Source organism: Lingula anatina, chromosome 7 (genome assembly GCF_051362555.1).
Source record: "Lingula anatina isolate TDL-2025a chromosome 7, LinAna3.0, whole genome shotgun sequence".
Lineage (NCBI taxonomy): Eukaryota > Metazoa > Brachiopoda > Lingulata > Lingulida > Lingulidae > Lingula > Lingula anatina.
The window spans coordinates 17,424,343-17,450,581 of record NC_141773.1 but is presented as its reverse complement, the minus strand read 5'-3'; the positions used below and the strand labels follow the sequence as shown (position 1 = coordinate 17,450,581).

Here is a 26,239-nt window from a genome sequence, read left to right as displayed (position 1 = left end):
TTTTGTAGTACAAATCATAGATTTTTTTCAAATAAAAATAAATCACTGTTATTTTATTTTTGAAGTTTTTTATTCTACCAAGTCATATGTAACCCTTGTTATTCCATGGCATAATTACATCGTATTGGTAACCAAATAATAAAAAGTATGGGAAAAAACTGAAACTAATTCAAATAATAATAATAATTAAGCCCCTTAGCACTATCTCGATAATATATGTATGTAAGTTGACTGTACACTATTTCTACTATAAGTATAGACCACCAAGAGAGCTCTTTAGCGTATTGTTATGGGGAGGAAGATATGCATTAGGTCGTTATTTTATATAAAAATATTAACACCTACATGTAGTCCCGATAGACTACGAAGGTGCATTTACTCTTATGTTTTCTGGCATATCCTTAATAACAGTGCGCAGAAAATTAAATAGACGGAATGTGAGATGCCGAGGACCTAGAATTATTAGTCTGTGACGTCAATCAGACTTAGCCAATATGCGTAAATGATAATCTTTTAAAAACTGTTACCAGACTAATATTTCAAAAAGCAGCTTGCCAGAGAGAGAGAGAGAGAGAGAGAGAGAGAGAGAGAGAGAGAGAGAGAAACATCCAGCCCATAGACTAAATGATTTCTGCATGGATTCTTGCTTACACTGCACGTATATTAAAATGTGTCGTCCTCAGACACCTTTCCAAACAGTCTGGCAAATATTGGTTTTCCCTTAATTGTAATAAGCACACTGCTTACTCACTAATAAATTGGCATGTCCGAGAACTCGTTTATGGTTTCAGAGATAGACGTCATTTGTTCTGTCAATATTTATGTTTTGTGTGGCGCAGCAATGCTGTTCATGAAACGGGTGCACAGCAGGTCGCAACCCTTTTACAGTAGGTATTTTATATCTGGTTTTAATTTACGAAAACTCAGCAAACTCAGCAAAGATACTAACCTGTACAGTGAATAATTTGATTTTACTTTATCGTTCTGCAATGTTAATCTCTCTCTCTCTCTCTCTCTCTCTCTCTCTCATAAGATTTATTCTAACTCGATGTCTCTGAACAGGATATGTGTGTCATTTTTTTTTTCATTTGGTAATTTTTTATTTTGCTTTCCAACCCAGTAGTTAAATATCAGAATACACCTGTACAATATTCTCGCCTCTTAATGGTTACCTGTTACCGTCGAATGTATATATTTACTTTAATTGTCAGAATTGGTTCTTAGAATCCGTGAAAGTTGTAAAATTCTTATGGAAAATGCGTGTTACTAGAGGCACCATGTATTATCATTTTGAACCTATAAACGATTCATGTTTGAGCTACAATATGTTTCAAATCATTCTCTTAGTCTCTGCCGAATGTTGTCATCAGTTATTTGCATATCGTGACACTCGATAAATGTTTTACTTTAAAATCCATTCTTTTTCAGAGATCACTCATGAATTTAGATGAAGTCGCTATCTTGTCTAGGGGAGAAAACGTGATTTTTTTTTCATTTTGTCTTCCATATCCTTAAGACACGACTTAACAATATTTTTGTTAACTACAATTAGGTTAGAAAAAATGTAATGATAATGCAAATGGAAAATGGAGTGTTTTGTCAATGATCGATTTACATGTATGAAAAAAGGATCATGTCAAAGCTAACCCCGTCATTCAAAATTATTTATCTGTTTATGCTTCTGATGTCATACTGTTTATTTATCCAAAATGAATGTGGACAAAGCCAATTAACAATTGCGTGTCTCTACTTAACAATATAACGTTAGCCAAATGCGAAAACACAGTTGAAAACAATAACAACTACGTACAGGTGGTGCCCCCTATACAAAGATAACATAACCACAACAACCAGCGCCAATGAATTTCAAAAACCTTTTATAGGGGTCCGCACAATGTTTCTTTTCACTTCGAGTTTACGGATCACCGTTCCCTGGTGACATTATCAAAATACTGGTTGGGGGCCTTAACAAATTCAACAGAGCACAGCTTATGAACATATATAATAATGTTAAAGATATTCACGTTTCTGGCACACTCAACTGGGCAACATTCTCAGCAGTGGGAGTAAAGAACGACAAACCAGAATGGGTAACCTAACTAAACATTGATTTCACACTTCATTATTTGACTTGAATCGGTGTGTTAGTATGGCACGATCTTATTAAGAGGAATAATATTACCGTCCCAGTCTACATCCTAGGCCTTGGCAACAATATGTTCCTGCTATTCAATACAATTCTCGCAAAATTCTGGCTGACTCCAACGGCAAACGAGAGGGCGATGGCGGACGTATGGGGTTGAAGCGCTTCGGGGGGAAATGGTGAGTTGAGTGTGAATAAATCCCGTAAAGGACATTCTAGGGCGAGCAAATAATCCGATGATACCTGATATTATTTGTGATATGTAAGGCTGAGTTTCGTTTGACACTTCTGAGATCAGTGTTAATGTAAAATCTTTTTGTGGTAAAAGGAAACAAATTGTAGACATGACAGTTGAGTCTCTAATAAAAAAAAAAAAAAAAACAGCTCGATAGAGAGAGAGATAGAGAGATTAGATGAGATGGTAGTTACATTTTAGTCGGGTTTTTATAAAACGCCACAAAAAGACGGCAACAGTGTTTGTGAGTATAATACCACACTATAGGCCCTAAGCATCAACCCAAATGTTCATCGGAGTGAGAAATATAACTCTACAGTTACGTACACAAGAAATGCACTGTTTTTTTTCTAACTCATTCAGCTCACTGTCAATCCAAATCGTCGGAAAATATAGGATAAATAATTTACACATGTACCGTTTTAGATGCAAGGACACTAATAAAGCTACAAATACACGGACAAAAAAATCAATCATGGACTGTCTCGATATGCTGCGAATTCCAGTAGGGTTATTTGTGTTCGTATAACGTATCTTAAAATATTTCCATAAAGTTTTACCTGTACCTTAAACATGTCCCTAAATTTAAACAGCTGCCCGTGCCGTGTTGTGAATACCAATACGGTGCCACGTAGCCTACATCATACTGTGAGTGTCATACCTGTTCGGGAAGTATCGAATTGCACAGGCAAAGGTAGTCACCCTTGTTTAAATTTGCAAATTTTTCACCGAAATACCACCAACAGTGCAATGGGTAAACTTCTAAAGCTGTATAGAAACAATAACTCTTGAATTTGAATTAAAGAGGTTTTTATCGGCGACCAACCTAATCAAGACGCTCTTCTTGCACTATGTTAATTTGCTAGAGTGAAACAAGGCTTCAGCATATTTAACGTCAGATCTTAATGTGTCAACTTGCGCATCTAGCGAGTGTCTCCTGCTGGCAAACACCAAGCAGAAGCCATAGGAAATTACCCCAAGTGTAATGTGACAATAAAATCGAATCTTTTCCCTTAATTATTTTCTGCAGCTCTGCACGCGGCCTGGCAGCCAGCGCCATGGGCAGTTATGAGATAAGTCAGACTTGGTGATCGATAAGCACTTGAAAGGATTTTAACGCGATTAGAAATGATGAATTTATCCCCTTTATAGTAATTTTTCACTATTTACTGACCATCATCCCGTTGAGTTTTAAAGCAAATACCCAGTCAATGATTATAAACCACCATTTGTTGATAAGTTTTTCTTCAAAGAGGAGTATGTGCATGCCGTTTTTTTTTTTTTTTTTTTTTTTTTTTTTGTTTGTTTGTTTTTTTTTTTTTTTTTTCACTTTGCATGGAGAATTTCAATACTCACAACAGATTTAACATGCCATAAGATAAAACTTCATTTTTCTACACTTAAAGCTTCACATTACAGAGCTTTCGTTCACAGATTTATTTTAGTGTAGAAAAATGAAAAGTTTAATCTTATAACATGATCAATAGATTACAAAGATTTAACTTGCGTTTGAGACAAGTACTGGGAGGCTACATGTGAATAAAAAGTAGAATTATGGCATAAGAGACGGTCTAGTTTGCATCGTGTCCAAATTTCCTAATCAAACCCTGCATATGTTAGTACCTAGTTTATTTTCTGTTCTCCATCGGGCTATTTCAAGAGCCCCCGGGCCCCACCGTTGCCGCCTTGCTGGTCAGATTAATCAGTTCGCAATATAAATATATAGTAATAATTACGATATTATTGTTAATGCAAACAAAATCTACGTGAAATCTTTGGAATGATAAGAATTTCGATGTTTTTTTATTATCTGACTTTTCCCCTTTTTTTTGGTGACATTTTATATATTATTTGTCATTTCTATTCCATCTAGTGTTAATTAAGTTCCCAAAATGCTTGTGTTGTTTCTATGACGCCACTGAAACAACCGCAGATGATGTTTGTTTTTGTCTTCTCTACTGCATTCGTAGCATTCATAGATATACCCGCGGTACTTTACCACCCTTTCCCCAGCTCTGTCGAAGAATGTACAAATGTGTAATTTAATGTTGGGTTAATAGTCACGCAAGTCTATGATTAAGAAACAAAAAGTAAAAAACTTGTAGTTAGAGTATTCCTCAAAGAATAGCAGGAAAGTGGACACATATTTGGTAAAGCAACAAATCATAGAAAGTTATGTGAACAGATTAAGATATCGAACTCCAGTTCGCACGCGATACAAATTGAAAATCAACATGACCAATGATAACATTTTTATCAGACCGATAAATTTATCTTCCACTAATCGGACAGCAACTATCTGTTTTTTTTTTTTTTTTTTTTTTTAACTGTCTCGTCTTGAAGATTCAAGCACAGAATCAAAAACAAACTGTACATATGAACGATCGATTTTGTGGGTTACAAATTGATTATTCCACTTTTGAAAAATGTGGCATGGAAGCATGCATTTAACCCAACTGAGCACTTTTAAAGGTTTAAACCGAACATACCCGATTAGATCCTCAAAGGTAAGTGGGATTTTATTTAGAGGCAGGCTATATTCTGTTTGCTTCATCTTCATTCTCTGACCTTGAAAACGTCAAATATGTCAGTTGTTATAGATGCACATCGAACCGCCAAACAACTGAAAAGAGAGCGTTCTTTCGCCCGAATTTTCGTTAAAGGAATGATAAACTAAATATACTTTGCAGAAACTGTATCAGTTTTGAGATGGTACTTATGTCACGAAAATTGGAAAGATAAAAAATTAAACATCGAATAGTCAGCTCCCGCAAGGAGACAAGTGATTTCATTCAGGAAACGAAAATAAAAAAAATTGGTCTTGGTAACGCCCTTGACTATCGACAGTTTTATGAGTGAATAAATTCCATAGCATAAGATGAAACAGTAAAAGTATGGCAATAAAGTAGTAAAGTTTCATGGCGTATTTCGCGCACCAGTGACGTCTCTCTTCTGAAGATGAACGGTAATTTATGCAAAGTTAACATTAAATTTTGACTGCTATCCAAGAACAACGATGACGTCTAAAATCAAAACTGACTCCATCTCACATTGTCAAACTTTTTCACGCCTCAAAAAAATCAACAACAATAAACTTAAACATGCCGATCGATATTCGATATAATTAAATAGGAAATCGAAGAATGGGTTAAGGGACCCGAGTTTGAGCACTTAACGTCTTGTGATATAATCAAACGACATTCCCTTTGTTGTAACTAGTATTTATTCTCTGGTATATAAAGGCTAATATTCCATGCCTCAAGCCGTGTGGGCATGGAGTTTATTTGCCTTATGGTGAAGGCCTTTTAGGGATATCGGCTCCATTTCAGACATACAATTTCTTCATTTTAAGACCATGATTGCATTCATTCAATTTGAAGCCTTACTTCATTTTTTTCGCCTTTTTCAATTCTAGCACCCATCTCTCTCTCTCTCTCTCTCTCTCTCTCTCTCTCTCAACAAGTGCAGTGCCCATTCTCATACTAAACACGCCGGTTAATATCAGACATGACGACAATTTTGACGAATGATAACCTGGCGTTACATTTCCTTTATCAGACAACTTTTAAGAGGATTTCATAAAGAGATAAGATAAACTTTGTTCATTAAAATGTTTGAATATCTGGCCTTCTCCAGGGGTGTAAGTAATATTCTAAATGATAAATTAACAAAGTAGAAAGTCGATCCTCTCAGCTATCGCAACAAATACGTCCGTAATATCCTCTACTTAGATTAAACAATATTTTGTTCTGATTTTAGATTCATATATGACTTGATTAAATGATTTTCTGTCCCCAGGCAATGATATAGATACATATTTCTATACGAGTATCTTTTTTTCTCAATAATATTTCATGTTTTCTACTGAGATATCTTGATGCAGATCCAATATATTTGTACATTATATCTGTATGATAAGTAAACGGGGAAGAAAAGAAAAGAAAAAAGAAAGAAAAAATCAGGGAGGAAAATGTGAATAATAGAAAATGCTGGACCTTAGATTTGCAATTAGATAGAAGAAGCCCTGTTTGTTTCAGTAAGGTTACACCAGAGTTCACACTCCCTGTTGACAACATCATTTTAGGAGGTTTTACACTTCACCATGAAAATAAAAACATTAAAAAAAGGAACCGATACCATTCTTAAAGACTAGTAACTACAAAATGTTCAAATGCGAAAGGATGGTGCACATAAATCCCTGTGAGCTCTCTTCAATTTTATCTAAATCCAGCAAGACAAAGCGCCAGCACGTCTGATTCGGTGTGGCCTCCATTGTTAAGGAACAGGGTACAATACAACTATTGACATTGTCCGTGAACCAACACCGTTCAGTGTGACATGGGTTGATTTTGTTGACAGTTACATGAAAGATGGACGACATCGATCTCTGAGTCAACATGTGGGTCTGGTGAGGGCTGACAGGGTGAAAAACAGAGCAGATAAAAACTGCCTGATAACTTACAATAGGACTGATGTCTTTGGATTCTCGGCATCCTGTTATTGTGCCTGGCGAGAGAGAGAGAGAGAGAGAGAGAATAGAGAGTAGAAAGCGTCAACGCCGCTGACTTATTCCTCTTTTCTCTTGATTGAAGAATTATACTTTTAAATATTTTCTGTGAAATCGAACCCGCAGCTCTCAAATCTGCAACTGAACACATGATTTTCAGAGTCCTATTCTCCACTAGTGTACATGCACTGAATAACAAGTTTTTAATTTTTATTTTATTTTTTTCAGGCTGAACTTACGATGCCGTTACACACAAGATGATTAGGGCACTAGATTGTCTTCGTCTTATGTTCACCACGTCGACTTAATCAGAGAAAAAGACAATAATCCAGTTATTTCAATACAACTTCTATAAAAACAGATACATCCGGATACACCTACCCAGATGAACGGCACAGACGAGGAATATACAATAACTTAAGAGAGAAAGCACAAGCTCTTCAATTATTACTTTTATTATTTGAAAACTCAAGATCAGTAAGTGTGATCACCCCCTTTCACACCCTCGGATAATTTGCTCAACACCGACCAGCCACAATGTTGACATCACGACAGGGTTTGATTGAACGGGAGCGGGCGATGAACACAGCTCGCTACATGATGGACTCGAAAGTGGGCCTCTGCGTTCTCAAAACCAACACCCATGAAGACCGACTTCACGACAAGGAGAGGAAGAAAATCGAGGCTCAAATCCGGAGAAAACAAATGCATTTTGAGCAGGAAAAGAAGAGGTTTTTGCAGTCGCAAATGTTGTACAACTTCGAGCCCACCATCATAGTCGAGAGACCCCCGAGTCCAGAGGCGTGGATGCACTACGAACAGGTGGGTTTCCAAATGACATTATCCTTTCTCTTCTAAAACTGTTGACCTTGTTCACTAGTTTTTAAAACAAAAACAACTATCTTGCACCCGAAAGAATATTGTACATTTTCATTCTATCTGAAAAAAAGCTTCAATTTTTTAAAGAACGACTCAGTTCCTTGAAGCCGTTCTATGATCACTGGCATAGACGTAGCTGTACATTTATGATCATAGTTACATATATAGGTTTCCAGTCAACAAGAGGGGGTTAAAACTTGCTTAATCAGCCTTATTTTAGTAACGTCTCCCATTAGGGTTATTCAGATAATTATCAACGGACTTCACGCACGTTACTATGGCATTGAGGGGGCGTGTTTGAAAACCTTACACGCAAACTTTCGACTTTTGTACCCAATAAGTAATACGACCCTGTCCTTATGTGCTTTGTTTCTGACACATTTTGTTATAAAAGGATTCCAGATACTGGTACTACCAGTATTGAGCGCACTTTTTTACATACATTTTGTTTGCTTGTGACAGGAGTGCAATATGACACGTCCTTTCCAATGTAACAATCGATATGCTAGTACCGGAATAATACACTGTTCAAAACTTTGATCCATTTACTAATACATGGGTGCAGAGTGCAGAGGGTTTTTTCTTTCCTTTTTTAATGATTGAGACAACACTTCCGCTGTAACGAATCTTGTCTATCATCAACGGGTTCAGTTTCTGCTAATCTTCAGTTTGTACGAGGTATTTCTAGGGTGATCGCAATCAAGAACAAGCCTTAAATTGTTGTTTTTAAAAGTAACGGTTCACCTCGTCGCTAAAAAAACCAAGGTGAAAAAGGGGGCAGGCGGCTGGACAAGAAAGGCTCAAATCCCTACAATTCTTAGCGGTGTGCTTTAACAGTAAATACCACACAGCATACCCCGAATGTGCCATAAATTAATGTTTGCAGAACATTTTCAGGCAATGTTTTCTGAAATCAGCTGTTTGAAGTCATATTGGTTTAAGGAGCGATTGCAATAGCTTTACAGCCACCGTGTATATATACATAATTCACAGCTAGACAATCATTGCCTTATATAATTAATGACAAGAGGCATTTTTCGCGTGAGGGAATTTGGCTTTTAAGATCATGTCATCATCAAGGACCAATATTCAAGGGTTATTGATCAGTCTTTTCTTTGTATCGGCGTGTTTGCGTGTGCTTGACAAGTAAATATTCAGGAGGAAATATTAATATTTTACAACTCTCCAGGTGTTAGTTTCTCTCGTTAATGAAACTTTCAACACTCAGGAAAAGAACGAGAATCCAGCACGCATATATATTTATATGGATGTAACGCCAAGATTCGATCGAAATAGGGGCCTACACATATTAAGTGTCAGTACATTTGCCTTATTAGTAAGTACTAAAACAAAAACTTGAAGTAGACTGTGTATTACAAGAAAAAGGGAGCACACCGAAGTTCTTTTAAAGAGATTTACTCCCCCCCCCCCCCCCCCAACACACATATCTTGCTATTGCTCTACGGCGAATGTTATAAGAGTTATATAAATTCGACACTATCCCAAGAAATTAAGTGAAATGCAACCTCTTCTCCTGAATGCCAATGGGGGTCGTCTTGCTTGAGCACCTCGGTTATGGCACCCTGTTACAGACTATTGAAGTTTTAGGTAATCACAACGGTGTGTACCCTCCCCCACTTAGCTCTTACGACATAAAGAAGGTCGAACAAGACAAACAGTTTGTTTTATCGACCGTTGGTACTTCATAAACCATTTGATACAATCTTGTCACTGGAGAGAGTATTTCAAAAACCTAGGACTATTTATTTGTGACTTTTAAAAGTGCTGAAAGAGAAAAGCTTGCCAGCTAGTTGGTTATTTGGTTTTAAACTAGTTTTAATATATGCTACATACGTGGTATTCACCTTTAAACCAGCACTTAATCAGAAGGATGTACAAATACGAAAATGTATGATTAAGTGTGTGAATAGACGTTAAGTGGAAGCGATACAAAAATCTGCCTTCTGGCGTTCATATAATACAAATATTTACAAACAGTTTCATTTGCTCGACGCAACCCAAAGCGGCATTACTTGTTTAAGATGCTTGACAGCACAGGGGCGTAAATGGGAAAACATTCAACGCGTGACGTAATATATCAGCCCATTTTAAATTTATTATTCTTCAACTTACTAGAATTTTTAATGTTACAAATACAAAAGGAACTATATATTTACTTAATAATTCTGAAATCAGTTTTATTAATTTTTTTCCATCTGGGTCTTATTCCAAGTATGCGTTTCGGAAACATTTGCGTCACACGTTTCTTGATTGAGGAACTTACTATCATAACAAATATTCTTAATTCACTTCTTATTAGATATGGCATAATAACTAAATTCTTTCATTCTCTGATTTCACAGGCAATAGACGAGGACTACCCAAAGAAAGAGCCAGGCTACATGCGACCTATCCGCTCGCGTATTAAGACGCCTTCCAACCTCCCGACAATAGACGCCTTTACGGTGCGCAGTAAGAAAAAGACCAATATATGGGAGGAGGCTTTAGGAGACATAGATCAGACTAAATTTATTAGTACTGTCCCGCCCAGTGCTAGATTAAGCCAAGACGAAAGAGTGGACTTACAGAAAGGTTGGGTTTTTCACCGACCCCAATCTCGCCTCGAGGACCTTAAAAAGGAAGCGGAGGAGATGGCTAAACTCAAAAATAAGAAGGATCCGTATAAAATGCACACCAAGAAGAAGAAGGGTGATGGCAGGAGTAAGAAGGAAATTATAGAGAAAATTGCCGCCGCCAATGCGGCTCTAGATGATGACGGCGCTGCGGATTACTCAACGACTTTTATCACACAGTTACCAACTGATCGAGAACCCAGGGTGAAATTCTCTCAAAATTATAAGATTCATCCCTCCTCAGCCACAAGTGGTGGCGCAAGACAGCATCGGCGAGCTGCAAATTCACAAAAACTTGACTCGTCTTTTCCGGCGGGGTTCGAATCTAGCAGAGTAAATCGCCACAGTGCGGGTATACAGACAGCTAGCAAGAATGACACAACCGTGGCATTGTCGTCGCCAAAGCGGACTGCTACGTCGGCCAGTTCTGTCGGTAGATCGGCGATCACTGACACATAAATCTAGTTTTAATTCTCAGCTAACTTACGGGTGTTTAATGAATGGAAAAGGGCTGAGATAAAACAAAACGTACAGTCGGAAGGAGAATCGAATGCGTGTACGTATACTGGCAATACCAGTACACTGAAAACGATGATAACCCAAAGCCAAAAATGCTTACAATACGCTTAGGCTGATGTGTGTGAATGCCACATATCAACAGAGAAATTTAACAAAAATGTGTCAGCCGGCTTTTGACCAGTGTGAAGACATATTGCCCAATATGGATTCTCCCCGCTGTGCAGCACAAAGACCACGCCCCCGTGTCCTTGTCAGTTATTGTCACAAAAACAGATACCATGGCAATTGATTTCCGCGGCAGTCAGTTTTCCCTGGAAAACATGCATTGTCAATATGTGAATGAGTTTCGAACTGTGATACTTCCCGGACATCCGTCCGTCTTCTATATAAAATGCCATCGTTCCATTATTCTCCGTGCCAACTTTATTACTTATATACCCCACTTACTTTACGCACACACATTGTACGCCGCGCTGGTAGTTTCATTGCCATTTGTTCAAACTAGATACAACGTCAGCGCTTTCAGCACAGAAGAGGTTCTGTGGAATGTATCGCATTGGAGGAGACATTTCTTTGCGCAGAAAGCGAGATATACCCCTCATTTGCAATCATCCCTCGTAAGCATGTATGTTGCCATGGGTTTTGTTTTATGATATAATCGTGACTCTACCAAGCCAAAGCCAGGACAAGATTAGCATTGTCTTGATATCGACTTTATTGTCAATGCCCACATTGTGTGAGAAGCGCAGAATTTAAGTCTTCCAACCCTGTGTGCTATAGAACCTCATTAAAAAAAATTCGTGCGGAGTTTCACTAGAGCATTTCGAATAGCAAGACTTTCCTCAGAGAGAAAGTAACACATATATCTGTGTGAGTATAGAGAACTCGAGCCGTTGTCGGGAAAAGATTCGATAAAAATTTTGAGCTCGGGGTGAAAATGCTCTAGACAGTGAATGAGAAATTATTGAGATTAAAATGTGGAATTCCGATCCCTCCGAGCAATGCAACTGTGATATATATATATAACTATCAATCATAGACTTGTACATGAAAAGGGCCACTGCACTCGTCATATTATCAGTGACAGGCATTTCTGTGATGCAGATGTCATTCCGTAATACGCATAATTGTTATTCAATTTTTAGATCAAAAGTTTACATTGTGGCGTCTTGTCTACGCAAAGTCATATTGCAACGTCACCATTATTGCACGATTTGAGTTTTGAAGTCATATAGTATACCTTACGCACCAGTTCAACATGACGACAGTATAAATAGCAATTCGCACCGTTCTTCACTGTATCCATACAAAATGATTTTGCTACACATCAAGTGTAATCGTAAATGGTTAGTTTTTATGTTTTTGTGTTATTAACACTCCATGTAAAATGTTACATTATCTTTAATTTACTGATTGTTTACATGTGACAAAGTTAATAAAAAAGGTTTGTTAACAAAACGTCTTGTACTGTAGTCTTTTATTAATCAGTTTTCATCCGTTGTTCACATCCGGTTATTGGAAGTTGTACAGGAAAAGCAATAATAATAATAATAAAGAAGAAAAAAACAAGAAAAACTTCCACTGCAATGCTTCAAAAATTATCTGGATAATATTTTGTTTTAGGAAGAACAAATTCTTAGATATAGATCTGATATCATTACGTTATTTTAATACAGAAATGGCATTGATTTTATCTGTGTAAGAAAAGGAATAAGTGGAATTAAATGAATGAAAAAGAGTAAGACCATTTGATCTTACTTTAACTTGTATAATTATTCATCATCAGATATTGTAAAGTTAACCATCATCAATAAAGAGCCAGTTCCCATACACTAATATGCTGACGTTTAAAAGAAAGTGAAGCATTTTAAAAATTCCTCAATAATAAAAACACTGCAGAGAATGCTTTGGAATGTTTTGGAACACAAACACATAAAATGTTGCACTATTATCAGTGACACATACAAAACTGTATCATAAATGGAAACATGCAGCAATAATTTATCTGGCATCATAAACATTGATGTTTGGCATGATTTTGAAATGCAAAGTACAATGCATAGTTAAGCCTGTACGGAAAATATGTAAATAGTACATGTTTCAAGGTTTGATTGCATGAAAGCAATTAAATAGCTCCTATAAAAATGTTACACATTTTAATAAGAAACTCTTCCCAATCTTTACTCAAAATAGCACCAATTGATAAAAAATACCCTAAACTTTCACAGGTGACTTGACTCCATCTCATAAGAGTCATAACTGGGCCTGTCTTGGATCAACTCCTCTCTGCTGACACCTGCTGATGGATCTCTCCACTGAGACTCGTCTTCAGCTCTGTTCCTAGTCAAACCGGTGCTATTTTCAACATTCTTCCTGTCAGCAAAGCAGCGAAAAATATCCAATTTTTCAGACACGACATGTTTTGAAAACATAGCTTTGGCAAGGAAAGAAACAACCACAACTGTCAACAAAGAGACTAGCATGGCAAAAGTTCTAAAAGGAAACAGCTGTCCGCTGGTTTCGCTGTAAAATGGATATTTTATTATCACTGGCAAATGTATGAAGCTCTCTCCGGCCAAAAGTCTTAGTAAAAGTCCGACTATATAACCAACTATGGCTCCATATGTGTTTGTGTGCTTTTTAAGATATACCACGCATATCAGCTGAGGTAAGATGATCACAAAGACGATGTCTGCCGCCAGGATGAACAGGAAGTATACTGTGTGGACAAATATGGCCATGGTGGTTGCTATGACACCCACACCTACCACTGTGATTCGCTGAACCCACAGAAGCTCCGCCTCTGATGCCTGACAAACAAAAAAATTAAAAAAAAACATTACCTTAAAAATAATTGTTAACAAAGATGCCCAACTCAGTTCTAAAATTAATAAGAAAGATAACAACTGTTACAATAACATAAAGTCTTCTAAGAGGCTTTTTAATGATGATTATTTTCTGTATGACTTTGAAGTAAAGGAGCAACACTACTTGTATCTCCTGTACAACTGGCACTAAAATCCATGCGTTAGCACTAGTGTTTAAAAAGGCACTGTACCAGACCAGTAAAGCCACCTGGTTGGTTTTGTTATTGTTTTCATTTTGTTTGAGTGACTGTATTAGATACTATGATGATCCGAAGATAAATTTTACAATATGATCAATATAACATAATCCGTATAGCAATTCCATACTGCTCTCCACTTAGACCCCATTTCCATAGATTAGATCGATCTACTTTAGATCGACCTAACTCCCTGGAGGTTCACGCTAAATAGCTGTCAGCCGAGCAGACACGAAAGTTAATTACCCCCTTACAGCTTGTAGTAGGCGGGACGGACATTTAAGCCGGATTATCTGACAGTAATCTAGTGAGACTCCCCTGCAGGGATAGATCGATCTAAAAGCTCTGGGAATACAGCCTTACCTTCTTTCTGAATACTTTATTGTAAATGTTGTGTGTGAACATTGAACTGGAACCCAGGACTGAGCTGTCCGCAGAGCTCATTACTGCAGCCGAGACACCACCCAGGGCTGGAAGATAGGGAGATAAAATGATGATATATAGGGATGTGGTACATGTGCGTTGCAATGTACAGATATTTTAATATCTTCAGGGGCGGATTCAGGCCGTCTTCTGGGTCTTCCAGAAGACGGTCAGATTTTCAAGTTTACATTGACGGGTATCTAATTTTTTCTGTCGGAAGACGGTAAAAAAATGGAGGATGGATAAACAAATATAATATGGAAGACTGTCAGAAAATATCTCTGGATCCGCCCCTGATCTTAACATCTTAATATATTAAAATATATAATCCCACTCATTTACTGCACTCCAGGTTAAATGAAATGTGTGCATCCTTGCCCCTAATACACCTCGATGAAATTTATCTCACATTGGATGCAAGTTTACCACAGTTTGATTTTAAATTATAAGATAAAAAGTTATTAATAAGGTGCTTTACAATATAAAACAGTGAAATTTCAATTACCAATAACTGCTACAGCTGGTGGAGTGAAGTAATGGATGACATAAGGAAGGACCAAGCTGGATTCATTTCTGTCCATGGGGGATGAACCCAGGTCTGTTGTGTTCCACTCTGTGGGTATAAAGGAAACAAAATAACATTTAAAACAAAAAAAAAACTCAATTAGTCAGATGCCATTTTTGTGTGTTTAAAAATGTTTGTAAATCTAACTTAAATCAAGCATTTTAATATGATGAATTTTTTCGCTTTCCAAAACATTACAAAACATATAGCACTTTTCAAAAGTAAAAATCAATATACAGAGTTATAATTTCCGGATGTTTTTTTTTTTTTCAATTGGGTTTGGATAACAAACTGTAAATCATCTCCCAATTAGAAAGGCATTATTTCATCAACAGGCAGACAGACAGCTAAATATACTCATGTGATAAAATAATATATTCAACAGATGACGTAGCCATCATGACAGACAAACATCAGTTCATATCTCACAGTACCTGCAGACCTAGCCACCGCTCCCAGTAGCAAGGGGGGGACAGCCATGACCAGTGCTGCCACCCCTCCTACAACAGAGAGGACCTGGGCCTCGGAAGACCCTTTCACTGACAGCACTCTCTGGAAGTACGACTGCCAGGGGATGCTGCCCAAGGTCTAGAAGAAAATAAGGGGCACAATGTAGTTAAAAGTAGTCTTGAGTTGGGCCTGCACAACTAATTTGTATTTATATCAATATAACTTTTTTTGTAGACTGATGTAAGTTCATCTTTCCAGGTCTACAGTATTCATGAATAACAATGTTAAACTCTAAAAGTTATTAAAGTATTGAAAGCTCACAGGGATTTTACAAACTTCATCCCAAGCTCAAAGTCCCTCTTTGATGTGGACAATAACTCATCTTCATCAAATCAAAGATACCAGCAACAAATTTCTTTTTCTTTGCCAATATAGTTCACTCCCATGATTCAGTATTCCAAGAGCCTAGAAATTTCTTACCATTGCGATGAACAAATCCACCCATGCAGCTCCCAGGCTGGCGTCCAGTTCTCCTCCCCACTCTGAGGCCGTTTCCACTATGCTGCCCACAGAGGGATGTGTCAGGGCAAAAGGCACAGAAATCACCTGTATAAGACAATTTACAGAAACTTTTAACAAAAGGGGAAAAACTGTATTAGCTTTGGCAATAACAGCTGTATACTGGTCATTTCAATCAGTGGTCTGTCACAAACAAACAAACGTCCAAAGCATAGAATTTAGCTACTACATCAGTTAAACACTATACAGTGAATAATTCAGTAACTTTAATATAGATAAGTCATTCAGTCATACTTCAAATAAATATTTTTAAAGAAATCTATTCCTGGATTTACCATATCATAAACAGATATTTCAGTTGGTCTAATGAGAATATGGAACATCTACGCAGATTACATAACAAGACTGAGAATAAGGTTCCACCTGCTGAAGTGTTTAAGAGGGGGACACCGCTTCATCAATTTGGCTTAACACCAAGTCCAGGAATGAATTGCAAAAATATTCATATGATAAGGTATAACTCACCATGGCGACAACAATGAACACAAGTTGCACTATGTCTGTATATGCCACTGCTAACATCTGGCCAAACTGTGTGTATGTGACAGTGACACATGCTGACACTATGATTGACAGTGTGACATCCAGGTCCACAATGACACTTAGACTGGTGCCTTAAAATAAAATTTGACAGTTGCATTATGGGAGAGAAGAAGTCACATTTGTAAAGCTATGATCTTCCTGTTGGTAAAAGTAAAGATGAGTAAAGCCCATGTCAGCAGCATTTTAACATCAAATATGAATTAAGTAACAGTTACAGCAGGACAACATATTGGTTTTCATAAGATATAATGAAATGTAATCTGCTGTCAAAAAATAATTTACTTTTCTATTTACAAAACTACTAATAATTGTTTGCCCCACTAAACATTTTATAAGTTAACAACATCACCTTAAATAAGTGTTAAATAATTTGAAGTTTCCAGTTTTTTTCAGTCACTGTTGAAACAAAATAGGGATAACAATAAGGATACAATCATTATTACATATATTACATATCTTTAGGTGTAGAAACCAGGCATAAGGAACCATCTTCTGATTCAATAAACACAGACATTGTAACATTATATCAAGCAGCTTCAATTCTTACTTTTTTCAGATACATCCCCTTAAAAAAAATCAAGCTCAGTCTCACCTAGAGCGGCCAGTATGGAGGATGACCAGAAGATGTCCCCACACAGAGCTGTGATGTACAGCAGTCCAGTCACCGTGTCCCCATAGAGGAGCTGGAAAGGGTCAAGCATGGTCAGGTATCTCTGGTCCCTCATTGGTTTGGCAAAGAAAAGACCACCTGAATTAATAAAAATTAATATTACCTTAATAGTATGGATATATCCTTTTATTCTAGATATTGTTGCAGGTCACATGGCTGTTTTATATGCATATCATACATGTACAAAATTTAATTTTCCTTTTGATTTTTCATTTCAATTTTCACTTTACAATTTGTTTTCTGGTGATATTATATTCCAAAACATCTTTGCATCTAAATCATTCAATCTTATTACTGGCAGTATGAGCACATCTTAGCTCTGGACAACTTTACAGTTGTGACTGACATTGTGACAGACACTGTGCTAAAATAAAATAATATCTATATTGTATTACGTAGTTGTGCCTTCAGCAGAGTTTAATTATTCAAATGTGGTACAAGTGTCTTAAATTGTGCTAATACAGCTAAGTGCTCTCCTTTTTGTCTATTTATACGTATTACTTAACATCTCATTTTGCATTATAATATATAACTCCCTTACCAAGTATCAGTCCTAGGAAGATTCCAAATGGAGCCAGGGTCCATATGACACCCTGACTGGCGACAGACTCCGCTGTGCCATTTAGAAAACCTCCTCCCACCACTGTGGCTGTAATTTCAAGAATAATATATGTGAACTTGAAGGATAAACTACGTGACAAGACTGGCAAATACAGAGAAATTAAACTTGAGAGAAATCAAAAACACACCAAGTAGGTGTTAGTAAGATTAACAGTTATATAGACAAAAGAGCAATTTTCACACAAAAAATAGTTATAAGTTTAATTTCTCTATACACTTTTTGAAAAGAATCAAAATAAATAAATAAATAAAAGTACATATTCACAAAAGTAATGATGCTTTGACAGTTATAAAATAAGTCTAATAAACATGTTGCACTTACACAGTAACATTACCTTTTGTTTAGTTGTAAATGCTTTTTTACTGGTATGATGCATTTGGTCACAGTGAGGTTATTATATAAATGGATGGCATAAGACAGATGTCATTCACCTACATGTACCTATCATTGTATACACGCCCACCAAAATGTTATGTTAAACAAAAGGATGGCATTTGACAGGTGTCATTCACCTACCTGTCATTGTATACACGCCCACCACAATGTTATGTTATACAAAAGGATGGCATTTGACAGGTGTCATTCACCTACCTGTCATTGTGCACACGCCCACCACACTGTTCTGCTATGGCATATGACAGGTGTCATTTACCTACCTGTCATGGTGAACACGCCCACCACACTGTTTATCTTCCTGCCAGCCACTGCAGAGATCTCTGTGTCAGTAGAGCCATCTACAGGGCGGAATTTCTTTGCAGCAACAATTCCTACGACTAGAATCACTATATAGAGGAAGATCAACACACTGAGTCCTACAATACTGATCCCCTCCATCTGTACTTCGGTTGTTGATTGCTATCTAATGTAATATATGATCTGAAAATAATGTGAAAATATCAAAATATTAAAACTAAGTACATGTATAAAAGATGTTGATTGCTCTTATTTTACTTTTATACAAACTTGTAAAATTTATTATAAGTCAAAGTCTGAAATATTTAACACATCACTAAAACATGTTAAGAATTCTGCTGTTTTGCATTCAATAACTTTATAAAGATAATTGCACGCCCATAATCTAATTTATCAAGCTAAGATTTTACCCTAGTCGCTTCCTACAGCTGCCTCTGTAAATAACATTACGTCATTTTTTAAACATATGGCATTAGTAGCCAATCGCGTCGCGGGTTTGAATCACGTGGGGATGATGACAGAGACGACGCATCTTGCATGCTTTCCTGAAGACACTTTTCAGCTCACAGCTCAGCAGTACGGACGAATAAGCCAAGCACTAAAGTAGAAGTCAATCCCGAACAACATCAATACCAATCAAGGGTAAATTACTGCCTTCGTTTATTCACTTTCCCATCCAACCCTATTCCCCTTTTACATTCAACTCTCATGCTTCTGTCCACATTTCTCAACACTTACCTAGTATCAATTCTTATGATACTCAAATAGTTGGCGGCAAGTAATCCCCACCTTTTATGATCTACAGAGTTTAGCTATAAGCGTTGCGTAATCCAACATAATATAAAATGCAATTGGCAGCTTGCGAACCGCGTGATCCATTACGTAGGAAGTGACTCCATTGCCCCATTACTTTATCCATTATCAACCCTCATAAAATGAACAAAAATTGATATATGAATATAAAGTCTTAGCTAATGATAAAAAATACTAGTAGCTGCTGTTGATAATTTAATGAGATGCAGGTACAAAGAGACTATACAGCTGATAAGCCTAGATATCTTTCCATGTTTACAATTCCCATCCATTATTCCAAAGATGCCCTAATATTGCATTTCTAGTTTAGCAAAGGCGAACAAGCATAAATTGTAATGTAAAAATATCTGAACATGTTAATATTTTCCACTGCCAACTCAGAATCCAGTTCTTTGCTTTGCTTTGCTTTACTTGTACACTGTACTAGTGCATATATCCTACCAAACTTCTATTCCAACTGTGAGGGCATTAGATGATATATAACTTAAATTCTCTGAGCACAATTACAGCACATGGCCAGCACTTTCTTTACCAGGGCTGAATTCATACAGAGACAAATATACTTCATTCTGATTGATTTTCCATTCTTTGAAAAACCCTACTGAGCTTTCTAGATCATTTTTTTTAATATAACTTGTATCAAACAAAATCCAACATTGTTTCTCCCTGTTATTAAATTTTGTTGGTATCCAAGCATATTGTTTTTTCATGACTAAATCAGCTAAAAACCATAATTGTTAATGTTGTATGTTCAAATAAGTAGTTTAATAAGTCATGTAAATATGCTACACCCCATGAATGATACTACTTAACTGTGAAATAAAGCATATTCCACCAAAGAACTTACTAGCTAGCATAGAGATCCTTTATTAAATACTTCAAAGCTTCCTCTACTAGTACTAGTACTTGTGTCAAGTAATAAATATTTTAATTCTATAATGGCATCTTCTTTTGCCTCCACAAAAATGCAAGTTGAATAAAAAAAAAGCTGTAATCAAACATTTCTAAGTTACAGTAAAAAAAGTAATATTTACCTGTGAAATAGGATTTCAAAGTTGGCTAGACATCTGTAGGTCAGAGCCAATCCAACTTTATACCTTATAACTAAAACCTCACTGTGCCAATATCTCATGGACACCTTCACCAGTATACTCAAGATCATGTACTGAACACTTCTTGAAAATTAAATATGTTTACATAAGAAATAGACAGCAAGGCTTGCATATGGACAGACATTGAATGAAAAGGCCAAAGCAGCAGATTAAAGAAAAGCTGAGGTCAGATTACGGGTGCATGGACAGTACACATGTTTTTATTTTTTGTGTGTATTTATTATTTTCATTACTTCTTCAATCTAGCACAATAGGTGAAATTGGCATTAGGCGTGAAGTTATAAATTAGGCAGCAAAATTCTATGAACTTTGGATAATCTGTTATTTCAGGCCAAAGATATCCTCCTACAACCCCTTTACCTTTAAATTTTTAACCCATGGAGCTGCAGCACCAATTGATCACTTACTGTGCCAACACAGGTGATAAACCTACAATTTGTCTAACACATGTATGACAGGTCTTTTAGAAGAGTCATCTACCAAGCTGTTGTGTCTACATACAGCTTGACAACCAGTGAATTTAAAATATCTCCAGTCCACCAACGAGATAAAGGTACAATTCTGACCTGAAAAAAAATTGGGCTAGAGCCCCTTAATCGTGTTTACAATTCCCATCTGTTGTACTAAGATTGCTCTTTTTATTGATTTAAATAGGTACTTTTGACATATTTACTAGGGAGAAAGACATAAAAGAGTACATATATATAAAATCGCAAACATAATTCACACAATAAAATCACATAATAAAACCATTCTAATATAAATAATAAAATCAAAGTCAGGTCAAATGGTCAAAATGTGGTCAAGTTAAAATATTGGACAGAGGAGTATAAAAAATTTTTAAAAATTTTAAAAGCTTAAGTTTAAAGTTGCACCATCTTATATTAGAAGGCATCTGCATCATAGCCTGGAGGGTTTATTAAAAATCAAATACTCTCTGTTAAGCCTGGGGACGGAGTGTACATGATGGGTAGGAGTAGAGCATAATGACTTAACAAGGTTGGCATTAAAGGTAAAAAGGCTAGCCGATCAATTAAATTACCTTGATGGATATGACCTGTAAAATGGACTTTGCCATATTGATCATGCACATACAAAATTGTAGTACAAATTGCTGGTGGCTAATACAAATATAACGATAGGGCAATTTAATTTTTCTGTGACCAATTTTTTCCCCGAAACCAATAAATGGAAAAAGTGTGTGTGTGTTTTTTTTTTTTTTCAACTGAATCATACAACTGCATTATCCAAATTGTTTGCTATAATACTAGTAATCAAGCATAGAAAAATTACTGACTTAACTGTGTACCAAATTATTCAATGTATATATTTTCCCTTACTCTGATACCCATTGTTTTCTTTTTTAAACAAAATCTCATAATGGTATATCCTTTAAGAAACTGCCTTTAGATATTAATTAAACTTCTTAATCTACCATAAGAAAAATTTACCGATTTCTTATCTTAACCAGCCCAAAGTCGGTCACTTTTATGGAAGGGGTGGCAATACAATATAAGATCTAATATGAACATTCACTTATACTCATTATTACAGCACGTACCTAACTTCCAAGTTCATTTGGTCACACATTCAAATTTATTAAATCTACCCCAACCCCCACCAAAAATTCTGCCATAATTACGTACTATGCCGACGAACTTCAGATATAAAATGGTCGAATATCAGAAAAAATAAGAATCGACAGAAGAAAAGATCCCAACTCACCATGTACCAATACTGAGAGTGCCCATTTCCATTTCGTGGTGGCCTCGTGAGTTGGGAACACGACTAGCGATGTGGCTCCACGACAACTTGCCATGAAAATTACACGATACGTGATATGGTTTAATAACCTTAGACAATTCAAAACGTCACCATTTGCAGTGTCAGAAAAATTGTTCTCCCCGAGTCAATAGATTACACATATAATCACCTCGTTGCCCATAAAGTTTACACTAGTAACAAAAACTGTGGCACGTTTAGGGCGCAGACATATTTGAAATGCCCGGATGGTCTTGCTCTTGCCATATGCTTTGACGTCAGTGGCTGTAGTCAGGCTTAAATATATGTAATTTTTTTTAATAATTTGAAATTAAACTAAGCACACCTTTCACAACATCAAATACAGTTTACTTGGTTAATATAAACCAGTGACTGTCGAACTAAATAAAATATGTATTCCTTACACTCACCACTAAGTATCAGATGGGGGATTAGCTCAAATGGTAGAGCGCGCGCTTAGCATGCGCGAGGTAGCGGGATCGATGCCCGCATCCTCCAAAGTTTTTTTTCTTTTTTTTTTTCATTTCCATGGTTCCTTTACTTCAGATCTGTACATGTTTTTCTATAAAATAAATCCTTATAATTATTTTTATTTAGCATACTAAAAAGCACACAAGGAGTGCACAACTCTCCTAATCCCCTCATTATCAAACTGAATGGTGTGATCTCCTTACCTACAGAGGAAAGCCCCGTGAAGTACCGCAAAATGATAAGTCTGCACATGTACTACAAGAAAAGCGGAAAGAGTTGAGGTCTGAAAAAATCATTGGCCCGGTAAAGAAATATTACCAATCACATCCTTATATCTTGTTAAATGCACATGTATTGTTTACTGAAAATACCCTTTCTTAGAGAAAAAAAAACATTCTGGACATTCAGGGAGTGTTTTATCAAACGAGAACTGTTTTATATTTTGTTTTATATTTTACAATACCAATCGATTGACAAAGTGTAAAAGGTGCTCTTTTGAAACATTCCATAAGCGTGGATTATAAATTGTAATTATGTTATAAAAGGGGTTTGGAAGCAATCATATTACTGAACCTGTAAGAAAAACATTCGTATGTTATTATAAACACCAAGATGAAAGCTTATTTTGTGTAGATATCGTCGCGCCAGATTACCCGCAAGAAAGGTGTCTTGTATGAGAAGTCCTGACTATTCTTTACTATAACCCAAATAATGCTTGTGCAGTGGCCTTTGCGTACCGAGTCACAACCCTTAGACTGTATAGTTATAACGCTTATTATGATTCATGAATCGGGCGCGCATTTCGAAATTACAAGCCCTGAACGTGTACTTTGTCCTATTGTAACTGCCACCTAGATGAAATAAGGGGACAAATTTGTTTCGACTGTGGACCTATGGTGATTAGTAACGAGCTCCCTGTACCGAATTATGCTGTATGCGCGTCTGACCCGCTAACGGAGGTGATATGTAGAAGATACGTTGCCATAAACACCGACGTAATTCTAAGTATAAAATACCGTTTACTTTATGCCATCACATTTATACATCCAAACACGGATTACTGAACGTATCGAAGGCAAAAGAAGGAAATTTCATGGACGCAGAGGTTGGTCAGCTTCTGTATAGAAAAAATGCAGGATTAGAAATCAGGTCGAAACCTTGTCGTTAAGGGTAAGTTAAACCAAAGACGGGTCAAAACGTTAAATCCTGAATTAATTAACAGTGAAAGTAAACTGGGGGTGTATTAATATGTGTACGTTCAAAGAAATGGCACTGTTATTACACAATTGTGTTAAAAAGCGAGCGTTAAAGGTCATGTTAGTTGAAGCGATTTTTATCATTGTCCATTTATATGATTAAAACCAAGACCAAAAACTGCATACAACATATTTTATTATAAATAATGCATCTCTCTCTCTCTCTCTCTCTTAGCAAAAGGTTCACACAAATAAATTTTACCATGAACAGAAAAAAAATTAACATATGGGGCGGTCTACGACGTGCTCAAAATTGGACTTTTGAGACAAAACATCTCGTACCGAAATGAACCCAAACTTAACCTAACCCCCTCTCTCTTCCTTTGTTTCTATATAGGAAGTAATTCTCTTCGAAGACAGTCTGGCTTATCATGAGACATCCTAAATGGTATTTCAAGGTAATATTGACAACTGACTAAGTGCACGGGAAATAATATGGCGTCTGGCGGTTTTCTGAAGCAAATACTGGATGACGACGCACTGAACAACCCTAAAACACCCCAGTTCTCATCTTCGAAACCGGTGCCCCGAAATGAAACGCATTCTCCTATTCTTATGCCCAAATCCCAGGAGCTTGCTCTTGCTACACCGCGGAGAGGGAGTCCCAACCAGAGTTATTTTAAACTGAAAGAAAAAGACCCAACAAAAGACCAGAAAGTCGAATTTAAAAACGGCCAGTTAATAATCTATGCGAAATCACCACCACCTCCTAGAGCGCCGATCCCAGCCTTGGATATTGAAGTTCCCAGCGTTTTCGGTGTTCCCGCCAATAAAAGACATTCGATCGCGGGGAAACCAAAACAAAAGGAGGGCTACAAACCAGGAATGCAGACACTGAAAATGATTTGCTATAACGAAAAAGAAATGGAACAATACGATCAGCAAAAGACCAAGCGGACTATGCCCGTAATGCTGTATAGGGATCGCAACAGGAGGCTACTGGAAGCAGAGCAGGAGCGCTTAAAAAAGAAATGCATACACGACAAAAGGTTTAAACTGTTGCAACTTTCTCTAGTGTCGCTGAACCCGGACGATGAAAAACCGTCTAAGTTTTCCAAAGTTGCTAAGAAAGTCATGGTGTTTAAGCATTTATACTCGCCGTTTTGATTTACATCAATATTGCTTTTGGAACCGGGAACATATCCCAGAAAGGGGGATGTCACTAGTCTTTCCTATTTATAAGTTGACAGCATATAAAGTGGTACTGTCATTGTTTGACCGTTGGAGGTTTTCGGGGCATGGGATGCCCTTGGACCTATACGGAGCCTTGGCGTGTAGGCAGAATCATTTGGAGCCAATATTCCCAAATTGAAACTCTGTACTATGTGAACACGACGAGTCTTTTGAAACGTACATACTTTGACACCATATTATATATAGATAGATATCGTTTCATACAAACACGACAGCGTAACCCTCGCAGTTAAGGAACAGGAAGAGTGTCCCAAAAGGGAAGTAACTTGTAGCACTATTTTCCACCTGTACGTTACTTTATCGTGATACGGAACATAAATCGTTCCTCATTTCTACAAGTATAACAAAGATACTAAGAACAATATTTACTTGACGTTTCACCATGGATAACATTACTTTAAGGAGTGTTTAGGTTAATTTTTGATAGGGAGACACGTATGAATTTAATTTGCACTATCAACAGTTAAGTGTCATTTTATAATTTTTAATTGCAAAAAAGTAATAAAAAATGCGCTATTGTTTTCATATTGACTAACTGTTGAACGAAAGTTGATAATTGAAATTAACATATACCCTTTCCGAGAACGGAGCTGCCTCTTATAGAATTATCAAAGGTAATAAATTTTGTTTCTTAATCCTAATAAATAATCTACCCTAAGGAATATGAAAAATAATAGTGGAAATGGATGCAATCAGACAAACTATGCCTACAGACACTCTCTCCCTCTCTCTCTCTCTCTCTCTCATACACCCCGTTGTTTGCTTTTACTACGATGGTCATTTGCTATAGTTAACATATAGGCCACAGAAGTTCAAAAATTGAAGCAGTATCCGTAGGATAAATATATAGAGACGGTAACAAAAACCAACAACATGAAGCAAATAAAAGAAAAAGTGATTACAATAACACGATAAAGGAGACGTTTTCATAATGAAATAATAACTTTCACAGAATGCAACCTGTTGAAAGAAAACCATTCAAACAAACGAAAAATGAAATTTAGAAGGATTAATGTTGTTGCTAATACAAAATGACAAGGTCCCTGCAAGGTTAAATGCATGCATGAAGAGAACAGTGAAACAAAG

The 26,239-nt window shown here is 36.6% G+C and overlaps 2 protein-coding genes, 1 long non-coding RNA gene and 1 other non-coding gene across 6 annotated transcripts; 3 read left to right on the top strand and 1 right to left on the bottom strand.

Moving 5' to 3' along the window:
• The first annotated feature begins 829 nt into the window (after positions 1-829).
• On the top strand, positions 830-12,377 carry LOC106160045 (uncharacterized). 2 transcript variants are annotated; one of them, XM_087016591.1, is made up of 3 exons: positions 830-887; positions 7,114-7,707; positions 10,128-12,377. In XM_087016591.1, exons 2-3 carry the CDS (start codon positions 7,423-7,425, stop codon positions 10,854-10,856), a joined length of 1,014 nt encoding a protein of 337 aa, XP_086872717.1. In that variant the 5' UTR covers positions 830-887; positions 7,114-7,422; the 3' UTR covers positions 10,857-12,377. The 2 variants fall into 2 exon arrangements, with proteins under 2 accessions (XP_086872717.1, XP_086872716.1); XM_087016590.1 differs by lacking the exon at positions 830-887 and adding an exon at positions 2,055-2,322.
• Position 12,378: 1 nt separating this feature from the next.
• Positions 12,379-22,420, bottom strand: LOC106160051 (high-affinity choline transporter 1-like). Of its 2 annotated transcripts, none has more exons than XM_087016588.1 (10): positions 22,176-22,420; positions 18,489-18,708; positions 17,752-17,859; positions 17,133-17,288; positions 16,463-16,611; positions 15,899-16,024; positions 15,403-15,556; positions 14,909-15,016; positions 14,344-14,450; positions 12,379-13,726 (listed from the first exon to the last, which is right to left on the bottom strand). In XM_087016588.1, the coding sequence occupies exons 2-10, from the start codon at positions 18,664-18,666 to the stop codon at positions 13,139-13,141; spliced, it is 1,674 nt and encodes a 557-aa protein (XP_086872714.1). In that variant the 5' UTR covers positions 18,667-18,708; positions 22,176-22,420; the 3' UTR covers positions 12,379-13,138. The 2 variants fall into 2 exon arrangements, with proteins under 2 accessions (XP_086872714.1, XP_086872715.1); XM_087016589.1 differs by lacking the exon at positions 22,176-22,420 and adding an exon at positions 20,931-20,992.
• A 62-nt stretch (positions 22,421-22,482) lies between these two features.
• On the top strand, positions 22,483-25,678 carry LOC106160050 (uncharacterized). Its single transcript, XR_015335357.1, has 2 exons — positions 22,483-23,873; positions 24,297-25,678. It is a non-coding gene; the product is annotated as an uncharacterized LOC106160050 (long non-coding RNA).
• On the top strand, positions 22,658-22,730 carry Trnaa-agc (transfer RNA alanine (anticodon AGC)). The gene has a single exon. It is a non-coding gene; the product is annotated as a tRNA-Ala (tRNA).
• Positions 25,679-26,239: the final 561 nt, after the last annotated feature.

Excerpts from the sequence above, each read along its gene's own strand:
- LOC106160051 (XM_087016588.1), bottom strand. The coding sequence starts at position 18,666 with ATGGAGGGGATCAGTATTGTAGGACTCAGTGTGTTGATCTTCCTCTAT. Across the intron at positions 14,451-14,908 it reads ACCAGCTGTAGCAGTTATTG|CCCTGGGTGGTGTCTCGGCT; the intron begins GTAATTGAAATT and ends CCTATCTTCCAG. Across the intron at positions 13,727-14,343 it reads ATAAAGTATTCAGAAAGAAG|GCATCAGAGGCGGAGCTTCT; the intron begins GTAAGGCTGTAT and ends TTTGTTTGTCAG.
- LOC106160045 (XM_087016591.1), top strand. The coding sequence starts at position 7,423 with ATGTTGACATCACGACAGGGTTTGATTGAACGGGAGCGGGCGATGAAC. Across the intron at positions 7,708-10,127 it reads CGTGGATGCACTACGAACAG|GCAATAGACGAGGACTACCC; the intron begins GTGGGTTTCCAA and ends CTGATTTCACAG.